The sequence below is a fragment of the Ruditapes philippinarum genome, unplaced genomic scaffold (genome assembly GCF_026571515.1).
Source record: "Ruditapes philippinarum isolate M1 unplaced genomic scaffold, ASM2657151v2 ctg3684_1_1_1_1, whole genome shotgun sequence".
NCBI lineage: Eukaryota > Metazoa > Mollusca > Bivalvia > Venerida > Veneridae > Ruditapes > Ruditapes philippinarum.
In genome coordinates this window covers 1-16,654 of record NW_026855835.1, presented here as the reverse complement: position 1 = coordinate 16,654, position 16,654 = coordinate 1, and the positions used below count along the sequence as shown (strand labels likewise).

At 33.1% G+C, this 16,654-nt stretch overlaps 1 protein-coding gene across 1 annotated transcript; it reads right to left on the bottom strand.

Annotated features, from left to right (window-relative positions):
- Window positions 1-479: 479 nt before the first annotated feature.
- On the bottom strand, window positions 480-13,560 carry LOC132744544 (ribosome biogenesis protein BRX1 homolog). The gene is made up of 10 exons (XM_060733293.1): window positions 13,265-13,560; window positions 9,855-9,966; window positions 9,392-9,435; window positions 8,797-8,867; window positions 7,402-7,451; window positions 4,617-4,690; window positions 2,766-2,816; window positions 1,404-1,537; window positions 889-985; window positions 480-566 (listed from the first exon to the last, which is right to left on the bottom strand). The coding sequence occupies exons 1-10, from the start codon at window positions 13,382-13,384 to the stop codon at window positions 480-482; spliced, it is 840 nt and encodes a 279-aa protein (XP_060589276.1). The 5' UTR covers window positions 13,385-13,560.
- Between the last annotated feature and the right edge of the window lie 3,094 nt (window positions 13,561-16,654).

The following is a 16,654-nucleotide window of genomic DNA, read 5'->3' as shown; positions in this document are numbered from 1 at the left end:
GCTCATCTGCGCAGTCTGATCAGGATCCATGCTGTTCGCTAATCAGTTTATTCTACTTCGTACTATTAGGGTTTTTAAAGAGTGAACAGCATATGATCCTGGTGGCATTGCCAAGGACTGGTCTGGATCCCTATGCTCGGCTCGCAAAACCCATCCTATTTGGTTTTCGTGACCCGTGGCTCAATATTTTCATTGTTTCTTCATATCTACAAAATGCTAGCTTTTCTAGGGGACCGCACAATAAAAGACAGAGACAATACCATAAAAAAGACAAAATGCTCATAATCACCATTCTTCTATATTCAAAAATAATGCCATTATGATAAACAACTATGAAAAATGGTTGCATTCCATAAAATCTTCATACCTGTTTCATCCCATTTGTCTATCATACCTTCCCGGTTTTTCAATAATCACGAAAGACAGCTCATCAGTGACCACATGCTTCGGAACGTAGTATGTGAAATATCTGGTTTCTTCTAATCTTCCACAGCACTTCTTGGATTTGCACCCTGCTTAAATGTTATTATTCCCCTTGCTACCTGTCTACGAAGCATTCGTCGATGCTGAAAATTATAACATTTAAATGAATAAGTTTAAAAAGAATTCTGCGGCTTGTACATTTACATGGCATAACGACATGTTAGTTTAAAAATCTTGTTTAACAAGAATTCTATAATTGGTTCAGTTAAATGTCGTAACAGTAATTTCTGGGTTATCTATCGTAAAGGGTTATGCAAACAATCAGTTTCTCTACTTAATAGACTTGGTAAGCGAACAGCATGGATCCTGATCAGACTGCGCAGACTGGTCTGGATCCATGCTGGTCGCAAACGCACTATGTTGGTTTTATTGTGACGCGGCTCAACTGTAATTTAACACACTTACCATATTAGGAGACACATATTTTGGGTTTTGATATAAAGTTGCACCACCAAAACTGCCTTCAAATATTCTGATTGGGTTCAGAACAAATCTTGGGCCTGGAAAAAATATAAATACTATAAATATAACACAAAACAAAAATGTAAAATCTATGAGATGATTATAAATAATTGGCAAGGTATTCCAAATGTCAATTTTATTGAACATATATTCACAAGTATACATGCAACAAGTTAACACAAATGTTAACAAGGGAAGCAATTACTTATTGATTACTCTAAAAAAAAAGATTTAAGCATTTATTTCCCCTTAGATTACATTCACTACATCAGCGAAATCTCATGACTGGACATTTATTTTTGCTATGTCATATATTTAATAACTTGAAAATGTTTTTGATTGATTTATTACGTTTATTATTTTCCCGGGTAATGGGATTTCTTTAACCCCTTAGTAATTAACCCTGCGAACACTGCATACTCCCATCGTTCCATTTTGATAAGAATAAAATACTAACCATCTCTGCTAAAGAGCCATCCTCTTCAAGAATTTGATAATTTCTAAACCATATTCTGTTGTCAGAGATAGAAAATGTGAACACATGGTCAAAAAATGGCTGACTTTTAGGATGATTATTAGGTGTGCCGAAAATCTGAAATACAATAAACACTAATGAAATCGTTACGGTTACAGCATATTATGGTTCCTTTGTAACAAACAAAACATCTGCAGATTTAGATTGTCTAAAAGATGTAGAATATTTTTTAATTTGGTTTTCGTTTTAAGCCATCACCGACACTGTTAAGGTCATAATCATGGCGGTTTTTCAGCTTTACTAGTGAAGACATGAAGGGGTGCTCGAGTGGAACCACCAAACTTCTGTAAGTTAGCTGGATAGATTTCTCAATAGGAAGAATGAACAGTCAATTGTGGGATTACAACACATGACACTGAGAAGCCAGTGATACAGTTAACCACTCGGCTGCAAAGGCCTAAGATATGATATATAACAGAACTAATCCAAATTATTAATAATTAAGTAAAAGAATGCATTATGTTAATTTTGTGTTGATCTTCACACACATCTCCAACCACATCTAATGCAGTGTCTCGTGTATAAAACACACATTCATGATGTTTAACAAACCTTTCCAAAAATTAAATACTTGAAAGGAATGAAATTGTGATATAACAGTAAACCATATCTGCTGTATACAAGGACATTGTATTACACATGACATCATTTATTTTAGGTACATACTATAAAGTATAATTTATAAATAACTCACAGTAGGATTTTATAATAAACTTGTACTATTACAATGTATTTGCAAATATTTTATTTTTGTTGAATACAAAGACTTAATCATTTTATTACTGCATTGTACAGTCCTTTTTTGGAAATTACAGCATGTATGCTTACTTTATAAGCTTTCTCTCTGAAGTGTGTAATACAGCGTCCATGCTTTTTCCCAGTGTCACCACGGATCAGATTACCAGATCCATTCCCGATGGCAAAATATGCTTATTTTCCCCCAATCTTCAAAATCAATTCCCAATGGAACTAAAAATCCCGCTATCAAAACTGACAAATTTGCTGGAGTTCATTCTAGTATGGTATCAGACAGATGTTTCCACATATTTCATTGTCAAATTTTAATGTATTTTTATGCTTTGAATAATATTTGCATTGGCTGGAATAAACGATTTTCCACAATTCAAAATACTATGCCAAAAGAGCTTGGGGAGGTTTCAAAACGTACCAAATATTTTTCCCAATTAAGTAAAAGTAAGTTTACCATGCAAAATTACACCCAAAACTGGGCTAGGTACTTTTTACCCAAAATGACTAAGAAAAGGCCTGCAGTGTGTATATTTACCTGAATGAAGAGTTCTTTCAACAATGACCAATGGGGTTCCTCCTCAAATGTCTGAAATTAAAATATGTCCTGATAAGTAACAACATGGAAATTAACAAACTTAAAATTACAATAACTTCCTATAAATGAAAGTAATCATATTGCCAATAATATCTGCCTACTTTATGTAAACATCGTGACCATTTAAACAATATGTAAGACTCAAAGTATGAAATGTAGAGCAAAATTGGCTGTCTTAAGACCATTTTCAGGATTTTCATTTTTAACAGATTTGCAATCCATATCATCGGTTGAAATGCTGTTAAAAGCCAATTAAACCATTGACTGCAATAAGCCTTAAGAATTATGGACCCAAATGAATTGTTTAACATTGACTAATGTGGGATAGTATCGTGATAACTTGTATCCACTCTCGCTTTCTTTCAGCAGTTTTCAGATTCCTATATTTAGTATACACTTAACAAAACTTATAACTGTGCAGTTTTTAAATGTGAATAACTTTTTTATTACTTGACATTTTTTACCCAAATTTTGGAATTCATCGTTTGAATGGTTTATTTTTACAATGCTATATTCAGAAATAACGGTTATATTTGCTGTGTGCGTTCATCCGTGACATGACATAAACAACAAAGTGCACGTGAGGGTGACAGGTTGGCGCTAAATGAAGTTATTATTGACCATCAAGGATTCTATTAAAATAAAGACATCCAAAAAACATAAATTTATTGCAGAATTTTTGCAATTGAAAGAAAAATGGCCGTCTAGAAGTTTTACGCAAGGGAATTTGCATTTCAGGCGCCCATTTTGAAAATAAATTTGCATAATATTTTCTCAAATAAACATATTGACTAAGATTTTACTTTAAAACTAAAAACAAACTTTCTTGGTACTTTCATATTAATGAAAATACCGTGTTTGCATTGCTTTTAGCAACTGGGTACAACGCGTTACGGAGATCGACATAAACCAGTCTTTACTGAAATTCAATAAAGCAAATATTAAAATCACAGTGACATAATGCCCTGGAATTCATTGTAGTATTATACCCTATCGGTGATCCTATGTTTTATGTTTGTATTATAGTGAAATCAAGAGATTTAGACCTTTTTGCACCCAATATAAATACACATTTTACAGAAATGTGAAATTCGGTTTTCGCGCAATATTGCACACATCGCTATTTCTCAGTAAGTACGAATCGCCCTGACATAAAAATCGATACCCAGCATTGCACATATCTGTACTATACTTGGTTAAAATTTCAGAGACCTATGTTTATTAGTATCTGAGAAAATTTGATTTTTATACGTGCACACTTATAAGATTTGTTAAGTGTACTTTTAGTATACTTATACAACTAAGAGGTTGATTTCCACTGTAACATCATTATTTGATAAGTCATCTAAAATGCATGTTCAGTAGGGTCCGTAATCCTAATGGGTGCTACTGTGTGACTTCTTCAAAACAAAATTTGGCTTCACCATTTTTAGATTCCCATTTTCAGTATATTTTTTGTCATGACTCTGATCACTCCTGTAAAGTTTAATCAAAATTGCACCAGCAGCTTGACGTGTGAAAGCCAGACAAGCTCAATGCCAGCAGGCCAACAGACTGTGAAGGCAAAACTAATATGTGTCCCAAAACTTTTTTGGAGACATTATTATGATACAAATGTCACATGTGAAGTTTCATGTAATATTCTTTAGTATTTATTCAATATCATGCTGCTGCAAACACTTTAATGAAGTGTTAGTTACACAAACGTCAAAACAACAGTGAATAGTCTATTAGAACGGCCCCATTATTCTTTGAATAGACCAGCAAAAAAGGTAGTATAGAAACAAATACCTTGTCAAAAGATAACAATGGTCTTGATCCCTTTAGACAGTTACCCGTCATTTTTAATTCAGACATCGTATGAACTGTAAAAGAAATGAAACGAAAAAACATGAACATTTATTTGGCTTTGGATACAGTTTTGTAAAATAATGTCCTAATAACTTTGGGTAGCTATGATCACTCATTTACCCTTTTCGTTTTGTGTATCTATTCATTCCTAGTACTATGATATGATGTGTTAAACACTTATAATACTGGAATTTTATGGAGTCAAATATTGCCCTGTAACCCGTTTTGATGTGGTCTAATTTATAACCCATAAATATCAATTATTCTTGATTTTAACACGACCCACATTTTTCATTATTGTGCCCCCACTTTAGTGGCGGGCAATTAGATTTACCCTTGTCCGCCCGTCCGTTCTCTTTTATGTCGCATGTAACTCAATAAGTATTTGACCTGGAGTCATGAAACTTTACAGGAATATTGATCAGCATGTGTAGTTGTGCACCTAGGTATTTTCATCTGGATATTTTTTTGTATTTTAGAGTAATTACCCTTGACTAGGTAAAATTTTGCAATTTTCAACTTGTGTCGCATGTAACTCAAAAACTTTTTGACCTAGAGTCATGAAACTTTACAGGAATGTTGATCAGCATATGTTGTTGTGCACCTGGGTATTTTCGTCTGGATATTTTTAGTATTTTTAGAGTTATTGCTCTTGACTTAGTAAAATTTTGCAATTTTCAACTGGTGTCGCATGTAACTCAAAAAGGATTTGACATTGAGTCATGAAACTTTACAGGAATGTTGATCAGCATGTGTAGTTGTGCACCTGGGTATTTTCTTCTGGATTTATTTAGTATTTTTAGAGTTATTGCCCTTGACTTAGTAAATTTTTGCAATTTTCAACTTGTGTCGCATGTAACTCAAAAAGGATTTGACATTGAGTCCTGAAACTTTACAGGAATATAGATCAGCATGTGTAGTTGTGCACCTGGGTATTTTCATATGGATTTATTTAGTATTTTTAGAGTTATTGCCCTTGACTTAGAAATTTTTTGCAATTTTCAACTTGTGTCGCATGTAACTCAAAAAGGATTTGACATAGAGTCATTAAACCTAATGGGAAGGTTGCTAAGCATATTTAGTTTTACACCTGGGGTTTGGCTTGTGGATTTATCCAGTATTTGTAGAGTTATTTCCTTTGACTTAGTAAAAACCGTTTCATTATGTTGTTATTTGTTCCTTGAGTGCTTGAGTTAGAATCAACCATAATGATCAACATCACTAAATTACAGGAATAATGATTCACATCACTGTGAAGCTATGCACCTGGGACTTTGCGGATTTTTTTTCAGTTTAGTTAAAGTTATTGCCCTTGACTTACATTAGTATAAATTTGCAATTTTCAGCTTGTTCATGCATAGCTCAAAAAGTATTTCACTTGTAGGCCTGAAAGTTAACAAGAATTTTTGGTCAGCATGTGTACTTATGGCCCTTGTGGTTTGCATGTGGATTTATTTAGTATTTGTTAAGTTCTTGCCCTTTACTTAGTAAAAGATTTTTAGTTTTCAAAAGATATTTGACCTAGTCATAAGATTGACAGAACAGTGGCGCGGTGGGGGCACCCGTGTCCTATGGACACATTTTTAGTTGAATATAGAAGGACCGAAAGTGTGTGTTACTATGCAATAGAGTCACAGTTGTCGTTCTATATTTAGATATGTGATGCAATCATTATACATGTGACGTAACCACTAAAAAAATCCCGACGCGCTTTAAATAAGTACGGAAACAAATCAGTTGCAATTTTGCTTAATATCAGGTACGGCAGCATCTATTTGTTGATGTCGTGATAAAATCCAAATAATATATCCAAATCAGTGATTTTATCGCTTGATAACATCACTTTTTGTCGTTCTGATGCGCATCATTATATCACTCGGGCTACGCCCTCGTGATATATTTTGTCGCATCCGAACTTTTTGAATCACTGTTTTGGATATATTATTTCTTAATTACAATGATTCAGTCAGACAACCATCAATAATTTACATATATAATGTTTTTCTATATCAATTTGGCTTATGGATGATGTTTTCAGCAAAAATTTAGTTTACTATAATTAGTACAAAATGTTAAAAAAAAGTTTGTTTTCAATCACATATACATGTATATAATAGATTTTATTTGAAAATTAATAATTATGTAAATCTAATTTTATATTTTAAGGGTAAAACTTGAATATTTATAACTGGAAAAATTCTGTTATACTTCATCCAGTTCCCATGTAAAATTCATAATGAAACACCTGAATCCTACATAACATATGTGTATAAAACAATCATCATTAAAATGCATGCCCCATGAGATAATAACTGACAATTTAACCTATGCATATTATGTCTATCTCGTCTTCAAGATCCTCAAATTCTACACTTCGATTCAAAGTAACATAGGGGGTGTTTGGTGTTTACCCTCATGATGACCGAAGCAAGCCCCAGTGAAGTCGCCAGGGCACTGTTCCTGGGCAAGTTGTCAAACAGTTTACCAGTACTAGATGCCTTCACTTTTACAAGGAACTGCTCATTATTTGTGTACATGCCAGAGAAGTTGTACGTTGAATTTGTGAATGACAGTAGAAAGGATTTCATGATCAATCATAATGAAAGTGACCTGCAATGTCCTGGAATCAACCTGGGTCGCTCGATTCAATGTTCTACCATTTGAGCAGTGCTGAAACTTGCATATAACAATTTCTAGCACTTTATATTAATTATCTATTACTTACCATTTTCTACAAGAAACTTTACTGATGGTCCTCTTGGACAATTTGAGGCCCTGAAAAATTGAATAATTATTCTAAAGAAAATGTTCTTCACTGTGTCCAGGAGAAAAAAAATGTAATTAAAAACACTTCAACCATACACATTTTATAGAGAGTGGTATAAATCTGCTATAATTTTATCATTTTAACAATTCAAAAAGTAACAAAAAACCTAAAAAATTGCCACTACAAATAAGACAAAAACCAATACATTTGTAAATACATTAACACTTCACCTTCTGAATTCCTTATAAGGAATTGTCTAGCTTCCATTTTTTAGAACATTCTGTTGTCTAGCTTCCATTTTTTAGAACATTCTGTTAGGAATTTTCAAAATATCAAGATGAAAATTTACAGTTACACGTAGTCAGCCGAACAGTATAGAGCCTGTTAAGAATATAGGGAGTGGCGTTCATGGCTGAGTGGTTACGGTTGTTAACTTCAAACCAATTACAGAATGTTAGTGGTTATACTTGGGTGCCCTTTTGTGCCTGAAATAATGCATGCAAGGGGCTGTGAGGTATTCCTCCAACAGCAAAGCTGGAAAGTCGCCATATGACCACAAATCACAAGAGTACCTTATGCAGTGTTAGCGCTCATCTGTTTAAAATTATAAATTCTAACACGACCCGCATTTTTCCCTATTGAACATAGAAGAACCGAAAGTGTGTGTTATTATGCTATAAAATCACTGTTTGACGTTCTATATTTAGACATGTGACGTAATCATTATACACGTGACGTAACCACTAAAAATGTGACGCGCTGACAATAAGTACGGAAACAAATCAGGCGCAATTAAGCTAATTATAATGTACGGCAGCATTTATTTGTTGATGTCGTGTTAGAATCGAAATAATACATCCAAATCGGTGATTTTATTGCTTGATAACATCACTGTTTGTCGTTCGGATGCGCATCATTATATCACTCGGGCTACGCCCTCGTGATATATTTTGTCGCATCCGAACTTCAAACAGTGATGTTATTGAGCAATAAAATCACAGTTTGGGATATATTATTTCTTAATCAAAAAGAGGCATAACTCAAACAATTTTTTTTTTCAGAATTATGCCCCTTGTCTAACAACTGAACCTTGTCATGGTAACTAACTATTCCAATGACCACCATGATGACAAAGATGTCGCAGCAAATTTTAATAGCTCGACTTTTAATTCGAAACAGACAAGCTAAATAATAAAAAAACAAAAAGGAAGTGCAGGCAAGCCTAGCCATGGTTAAGGCTAATCACTTTCAGTTTCAGCAAGGTAATTCTGTGAGTGTTTGTGAATATACAATAAATACAAAAGATAATGACAGGTTGATTTTATCATCAGAAGTTACATTTTTTAAACTTACCACATATATAAATCTAATTTCTTCTTGGCTTCAAAGAATATACATTTATTACAGTTCTTCATCTCACAAACCTGTAAATATAAAAGTTACTATGGCACTTTCACCCTATCACCAGAGGCCAAAATAAATCCCCATTCTGAATCCAAAATAGCCTCTTTTTTATAACATCTAAATAAAACAGCAGCAAAAATAAATAAACAAATTCTTTCTAATTCTGAGAAAAATTGAACTGTTTTTTTTACTTGCTTCTTTTAACGATAGGTTATATGAATAATGATCATACACATGTCATATATAAGTTAGTTTATTAGGTCTTTAAAATTTCTCAAAATTCAAAAAAATAACAAATAATTTTTCCAAATTTATGCCAAGGGCCTTTCCCCAAAATAGCTGTAAAAGGCTCTATGTGTCCATCATGTTATATAACGACAGAGAACAAGTGTTTGAAGTTTCAATCAATTCCCTTCAGTAGCTTTGGAGATCAAAAATTTAACTAAAATGTGAAGCAACACCATTGCCAATGTGGGGGTCAGTACAATAACTCTCTCTATTCTTGGAATAGCCCAGCTAAAAACAAATCCAAAGTATAACTTACCTCATTTATAACAAAGAGTTTGTCTTTTCTGTCCATTTTGGATTCTGAAAAAAAATATGTTGAAAGACTTTGTCATTCATAATCAGCGTGAAAATACAAAGTTATTTGAACACTATAACTTGAACATATTCTGTTTGTCATTTCCGACAGTAATATTAACCTGAATAAAGTAAATAAATCATCATTATACGAGTCAGTTATTTTTCTCACTTAATTGGGAAGAGGCCTTAGCCTCTCAATTATAGGAAAATATCGCTAAAATTGCTGATTTGGGAAGTAAAAAGCAGGTTTAAGTTCAGATATTTGGGAAAACTGCATGATTTTAAAGAAAATTTCAATTGGGAAGAGGCCTTTTATTAGAGTTAATTATATAAATGTAAGCAGGAAAATCACTAACACTTCTCAACTAAATCTATTCTTACACGTAATCAATATCAAAATTAAGTATGAAAGCTAGACAAACCTGCTTTGGAATGAGGCATCATTGTTCTTAGGTCAATCATAAGATGTCTCGCTCGATGTGAGATTCCACGGGATGAGAAGATTAGAACACGCTGTTTGTTTGTCCATTTTGTCTGAAAAAAGAAGGTATCATTCACAAAAATTTGTCTTAGAGATAGAAAAAAGTTATTGTTAAAAATGGCACTGATGATAATTTTTTCATTAAAAAAAAATGACCGATAGTGCAATAAAGTTCTTTTTCTTAAAAAAAAGACACTACTTTTGTAATTTTAGGATAATCTTCCTTGGACCCCAGTGATATGGCATCATATTATGATAAAGAAGTGGTACTGGCCGTGTTCTAATAGCGACCTCGAAAAGCAAGCTTTATGGTAACGAGAGTACCTGCTAGACAGTGATGGTTTTGAAAACTTTCTCCGGAAGTACTTCAAAATTATGGGTAACAGACCAATCGCAACTTTTAAGCTTACAAGAATTAGATAATGAAAAAATAAGAGGAATTCTGATTGAAAACGGATGCATAGGATGGTCTCCTATGCAATTCTATGGGAACCATAATAGGACAGGGTGCCAGAATCATTTAGCTTAATATAAATGGAGAAGAAACTGTGACATCACACAGTTTTATTCAGTAGACTCAGAAACATGTTATCATATATCTCGGGATTTTCAAAGACTTATAAATGCATCCTGGGTAAAAGTGGCTAAATTACCGCCATATTGAATTCCCGGGGGTACATCAACAAAAAATAGGAAGCATTTTTCTACTTATATAAGAAGCAATAGTTACTTTATAATATTGTAAATCGTACAATACACATTTTCTACACAAATATTTCTCAGATGAAAATCCCTGTCGGCAATGTAAACCATTAATTCATGGATATAGCTGAAGTTTAACAAATGTGAAATTGAAGACTAGTGGCAAAACCTGATAATCACCAAAGCGCGCAAAGATTGTGAGTCAGAATCTGACTAATGTCTATTTTCAGAGCTTCCTATCCGTTATATGTGTATATCTGTGCCAGAATAAACAAAAGCAGTGCATTAAATATCCCATGGCACTTTTAAAATGGAAAATGTATAATAAAAATGAACGATTTATTTTAACCAACTTTCCCGTTCATAGGCTTTGCCTAATTACATTATTATTATTTGAACTATAATCTGGTTCCCTGTCCTATTATGGTTCCCATCTTTGTTCTCTGTTGGGTGGATTCAATTTAGATATCATATAAAACATGAAATTGCCGTATATAGTGTGTGGTTGTGTTGAGTGAAATTGAATGTGCGGCCGAACTGTGCTGTTCTATTTCTATGTGTATTGAAAACATAAAATTTATAGCCGCCGATGGGTTTAACTTAATTAAGTTATATATAATGTATTTTAACTTATGTCAAAGAGCTGGCTTTGAGGCTTTGCCTTATTCATATTTTTTTGTAATGAGGCATCATCGAAATAGAACCAGTTTCCTTATACTTCCTAATGAAGGGTAGTCAGACTATTCTCTCCCTTACCAGTTCCTCCCCTGACGTTTCCTCCCTGACGGTTCTCTCCCTATTTTGGGGGAGAAACGTCTGCATATTTGCAAATAAGCAGACAGTTCCTCCCCATCTTTATTTTTTTTATTAATACATTATTATTGAAGCATTTAGATGTTTTAATAAATGGATAAGTTTATTATTAAATTATAATATTAATTGATATAAATTAGAGAAAAAAATATTTTATTGAAGTATTTAGATGTTTAATACATGGGCATGTTTATGATTAATTGATATAAATTAGATAAAAAAAATATTTTTAGCATATTAGTTATTTATTTAGATTATTTTATTAGATCTAACGTATACTTTTTAATGTGTTTAATTTATTATTGGGCGAGGTTTTTTTGTTTGTCTTTTAATAAATAAGAAAACAAATTATAAGAAAAAAAAAGATTTATAAATTTTAATTGCTAAATTTCATACTTTTGTAAAATGAAGAAAGGAGTTCAATACACATGTGCGTTAAAATTGCTGTCAGAGATAATTAAGGTGTTTATTAATTCAGTGATTTTTTTAAAAACTTTTTTTCGCAACAACCCATACCCCTGAAATTATGAATTTTTAGCGCAATAATCTGCCAAATTGTGAAAAAATAAACAAGAATAAATCATCACCTGTAGTCACTTTATTCATACATTTTAATAATTATATTCATAGTTTCAGCTTTCTTCTTTTTATTCCCTCAAATATATCAATCAAATTCTCAAGATTGTCATTTGTAAGTTCATTATTTTGTTTGGTACTGAAAAGCAATCCTGCCAATTGTGAATTTTTTACACATTTTTGTGAATTTTTTATGTGTTTTTGGCATTGTGAAGAGGTCTTATTTCTGGGTCAAAATCTACCAAAAAAAATCACTGTAATAATTCATTATTCAAGAATCAAGGACTTAGGTGTAGCCTAATGATTAAAATAACTGTGAAAAGGTGTTGATAAACAAATATTTTTATTAGTTATTTGGTAATATATATTGTTACATGTTAATGACTACATGTTCTTAAATCAATTTTGTATAAAAGTAAATGTGAAATGTGATTGCATACCAGTTGTTGCTTATTTATTTCCTATAATATACTTGTTACCACCTTATTCGCTATTTAACAAATGAATGAATATCACGAGACCTTCACATAATTACAGGTGTATGTATATCAATCACTGTCCTCTCACAATGAAGGTGTTAATAGGATTAAAATATCTGAAAAAGGTGTTAAATTTACAAACACTTTTCAGAATCAAATAAACATAAAATGCACTTTACTTATCAAATACATTCTTTTAATAATCTTCAAGAAATGTTATTAAATTAAGTCAAAACTAAAATGATTATAGCAAACAAATAAAAATTGGGAGAGAACTGTCTGCATATTTCAAATTTGGGAGAGAACCGTCAGGGGAGGAAATGGTTTGAAAGAGAACCGTCAGGGAGAGGAACTGGTAAGGGAGAGAATAGTCTGTCATTCCTAATGAAGTATAATTAAGAGGGTGACACGATAGCTCAGTTGGTTAGACCACTGATTATCATTCCTGAGGTTCCGGGTTCTATACTGGGATTTTTCAGAGACACTTTCAGTGTTTCCAACCTACCTAGGTGTACTGGTAAGAAATCCAGGTAACCTTCGCATGTATCAGTGCTATTCACTGGGCATGTAATAGATCCAATGGGTCTATACAATAAGAGCTAGGGACTGGTTCCCAAATTCCCTTGTACCTTATAGCTGTCTCTTTAATGTATACAATGTATACTTGCATAGAGTAATCGTTAACGATTTTACAGCAGTATGGTGTAGATGTAATGTCATGTGTTTCCGCGATGCTACAAATAAATGCAATTTTCGCTTTTATTTGATCAATGACATTTACCTGCTTTATTGGAGGTTCGTCGGAACTAATAACTGGCTCTAAAATGACTTCATTATTTTCTCCCTTTACCGCTGATTTGTCTAAATTAGAAGAAATGTTCTTATGTTTCCTTTTCCCCATGTTTTCAATGATTTACTGCGGCACTAATGTTTTGGTTCGTGCCACTATTTTTTATACTAATCTTTCACTTTTTGGGTAAACTGCCTGATTTATAACATATAACTTATTTGCCGCAGAAAACATTTATTATCATTTAGATTTTATTTTTAGTTTAATAAGAAATAAAAAAGAACGCCTGCTTCTAATCTCGAATAAATTTTAAAAATATTCTTGTCGTCATGAGTCTAGTCGTGGTCAACTCATCACATTTTTGGGGTCAACTCGTCCCCTTCTTTTGGTCAACTCGTCATGGACAAATCAACTCTGCCCCTTTTTGGACAACTCGTCGCTATTTGGTTGTCATGTTTTGTGTTTGGGCACGGTTCTTAATTACATAATATAAATCTGTGGTTTGGGGTATTGCAAACAGACATTTTTAAAAACTGTCTTATGTCTTCAACAATGGCTATTTTGAATTTTCTGTAACCAGTAGCGTAGCCGGGCATACGCCAGTACGCCGTAGGCGTACTAAACGAAAATGAATTTTAAAAAATCAAAAAGTCTTAAATGTTGAAAACAGTAGTCCAAATCAGTACCCTAACCCGTGTTAGGCATCGCCGTGAGTTTTTGGATTTGCTGACAAAAAATATTTTTTTTTTTAAGCGATTTAAATAGTGTATCGACTATCGGTATGTTTTGTTGCAAGTGTAGAACAGCTAACTAGTACCTAGGTAGATCTAGTACTATTTTAGGTAAGACAGTGTCATGCGTATTGACTTGTTTGTATCTTATCGTAGAATCCTATTATATTCCGAATGTTGTTTACATAAGAAGTTATACTAGCGGGAAAAATCAAATGGCGTCCCAACGTAAAACGTCCGAAGAACATGAGCCTCCTAATGTTGATATTTTCAACTGCATCATTTTAAACGATGAGCTGAAAGTCACTTTATTAAAGTCAGATAGGCCCAATGTCCATAAATATGCATTTAAATCGAGGTAAGTTTATGCGGATCAAGAAATTTAAAGTAGGTAAAATAATGCAATTTATCATTAAATCATATTCAAATGTATTTTTTTTTCTATCAAATTACATCAAATATTATTCTATTTTATTTTTAACTAGATCTATAATAAAACTGAAATAAAAAGTCATTTTTAAACGGTGTCTACTGTCTAGGGCGTACGGACGAAGCTACCTTTACCAGGGAAGTGAGAAAGCGGGTTACATGGTGGACAGATGGACCACTTGCGTTGGACCGTCCACAAGCTCCTGATACACTTCTAGGAACATTACCACTGGCTAATGAGCAGCACTATCCCAATGTCCGTCGTTGTTTGTTAGTACTGCTCATTATGCCAGTGTCTACGGCTACAGCTGAACGATCATTCAGCACCATGAAGAGATCTACCATGACTACAGAACGGCTGTCTGGGCTTGGCCTAATGAATATTTACAGAGACATGAAAATTTATTTTGAGTACATAGTTGACAAATTTGCTGCAAGAAAACAACGCCGCCTTGCATTTGTCTTCAGAGAATAACCATTTCTGCATAGATAGCACATACCCGTGCCGATTTTGCGACTCCGTAAAAATGGTATTGCACTGGCATAATTATATTTTGACAAGACATCATTTGCGTTACATAAACATAACGATAAGACGCGCTAAATGTTAGTGTTATACTATAGGCGCTTCAATGAAAAATGTTTCTTTATCACTTCAAACGGTCTTTGTTTTTGGTGTGTGATGTAATAGTTATAGTATATGAAACGAGTTAGTTACGAGGGTATAACACTGGCTGGGCGACATCAAGGGGTGTTTCTGCTAAAAAATGGCGAGGCCGCTAGGCCGAGACAATTTTTTTTGCAGAAACATCCCGAGATGCAATCGGAACACCTCGGGCGACATCAAGAATTCGCTTGACGGAGATTGCCGAGTTGTTACGATTGCCCGAGATGTCGCCCCAGCCAGTGTTATACCCCCGTAACTAACGAGTTTCATATACTATAACTGTTTTATCGCAATGGCATAATGTTTTCCTTTTTTTGTATAGAAACAAATAAATAAATTAATCGTTAGCTACATTACAGTATTTATGATAAGGCAGTTTTTCAAGTTGTTTTCGCTGCCGCAAAAAAAAAATATACAAAAGACATCCGATATAAGAGGCGGATTGTATACTGCTACAAAAAATGATTTAAGATTAAAGGGCTTTTTTTCAGTGGAAATAATTCATTCAGTGGATGTACCTTTTGATTAAATGAGAGTACATTTCATTTCATTAATTATCTTTGTTTATATTTATCATTGTATTTATATATTTATTTTATTTTATTTTATTGATTTCATTTTTTTTTTGCTACTGGGAATGGTCGTTACCACTGCCCCATTGGAGCCTCTATGAAAAAACTGTGTTGATATATAACAGGTGCGAAAAAAACTCAACCGATATATAACAGTCGAGTTTTTTTTCCTATATGAATCAATGAAAAAACTGTACTGTTATATATCAGTACAGTTTTGAAATGCCCATTGAAGTGTACTGAGTATAATGGGTTATAAGAACAAAGGAAAAGTTCCAAACCATGCGATAAAAATAGAATATTAAATGCGTGTAAGTTTATTGCTTAATTTATTGAACGTGTTGAATAAAATAATATTATGCTAGCCAGAGGCTCACATAATATCATTTTATTCAACTCGTTAAATAAATTCAGTATTAAACTTACAATATCCTCTATTTATTAGATAAGAAAGGAATTAAATATGTTGTCAAATGTCTCCAGATTGCGTTATTTTGCATCTATAAATCCAAATTTTCTCGGGGGAAATCCCCAGAACCCCCTTCCATTTACAAAGGGAGGGGGACACCCCCTCCCTTAACCCGCCAGAGGCTCACATAATATATGATTTTATTCAACTTATTAAATAAATTTAGTATTAAACTTACACTCTTTCAATATCCTGTATTTATTAGATAAGAAGGGAATTAAATATGTTGTCAAATGTCTCCAGATTGCGTTATTTTGCATATATAAATCCAAATTTTCTCGGGGGAAATCCCCAGAACCCCCTTCCATTTACAAAGGGAGGGGGACACCCCCTCCCTTAACCCGCCAGAGGCTCACATAATATATGATTTTATTCAACTTATTAAATAAATTTAGTATTAAACTTACACTCTTTCAATATCCTGTATTTATTAGATAAGAAGGGAATTAAATATGTTGTCAAATGTCTCCAGATTGCGTTATTTTGCATCTATAAATCCAAATTTTCTCGGGG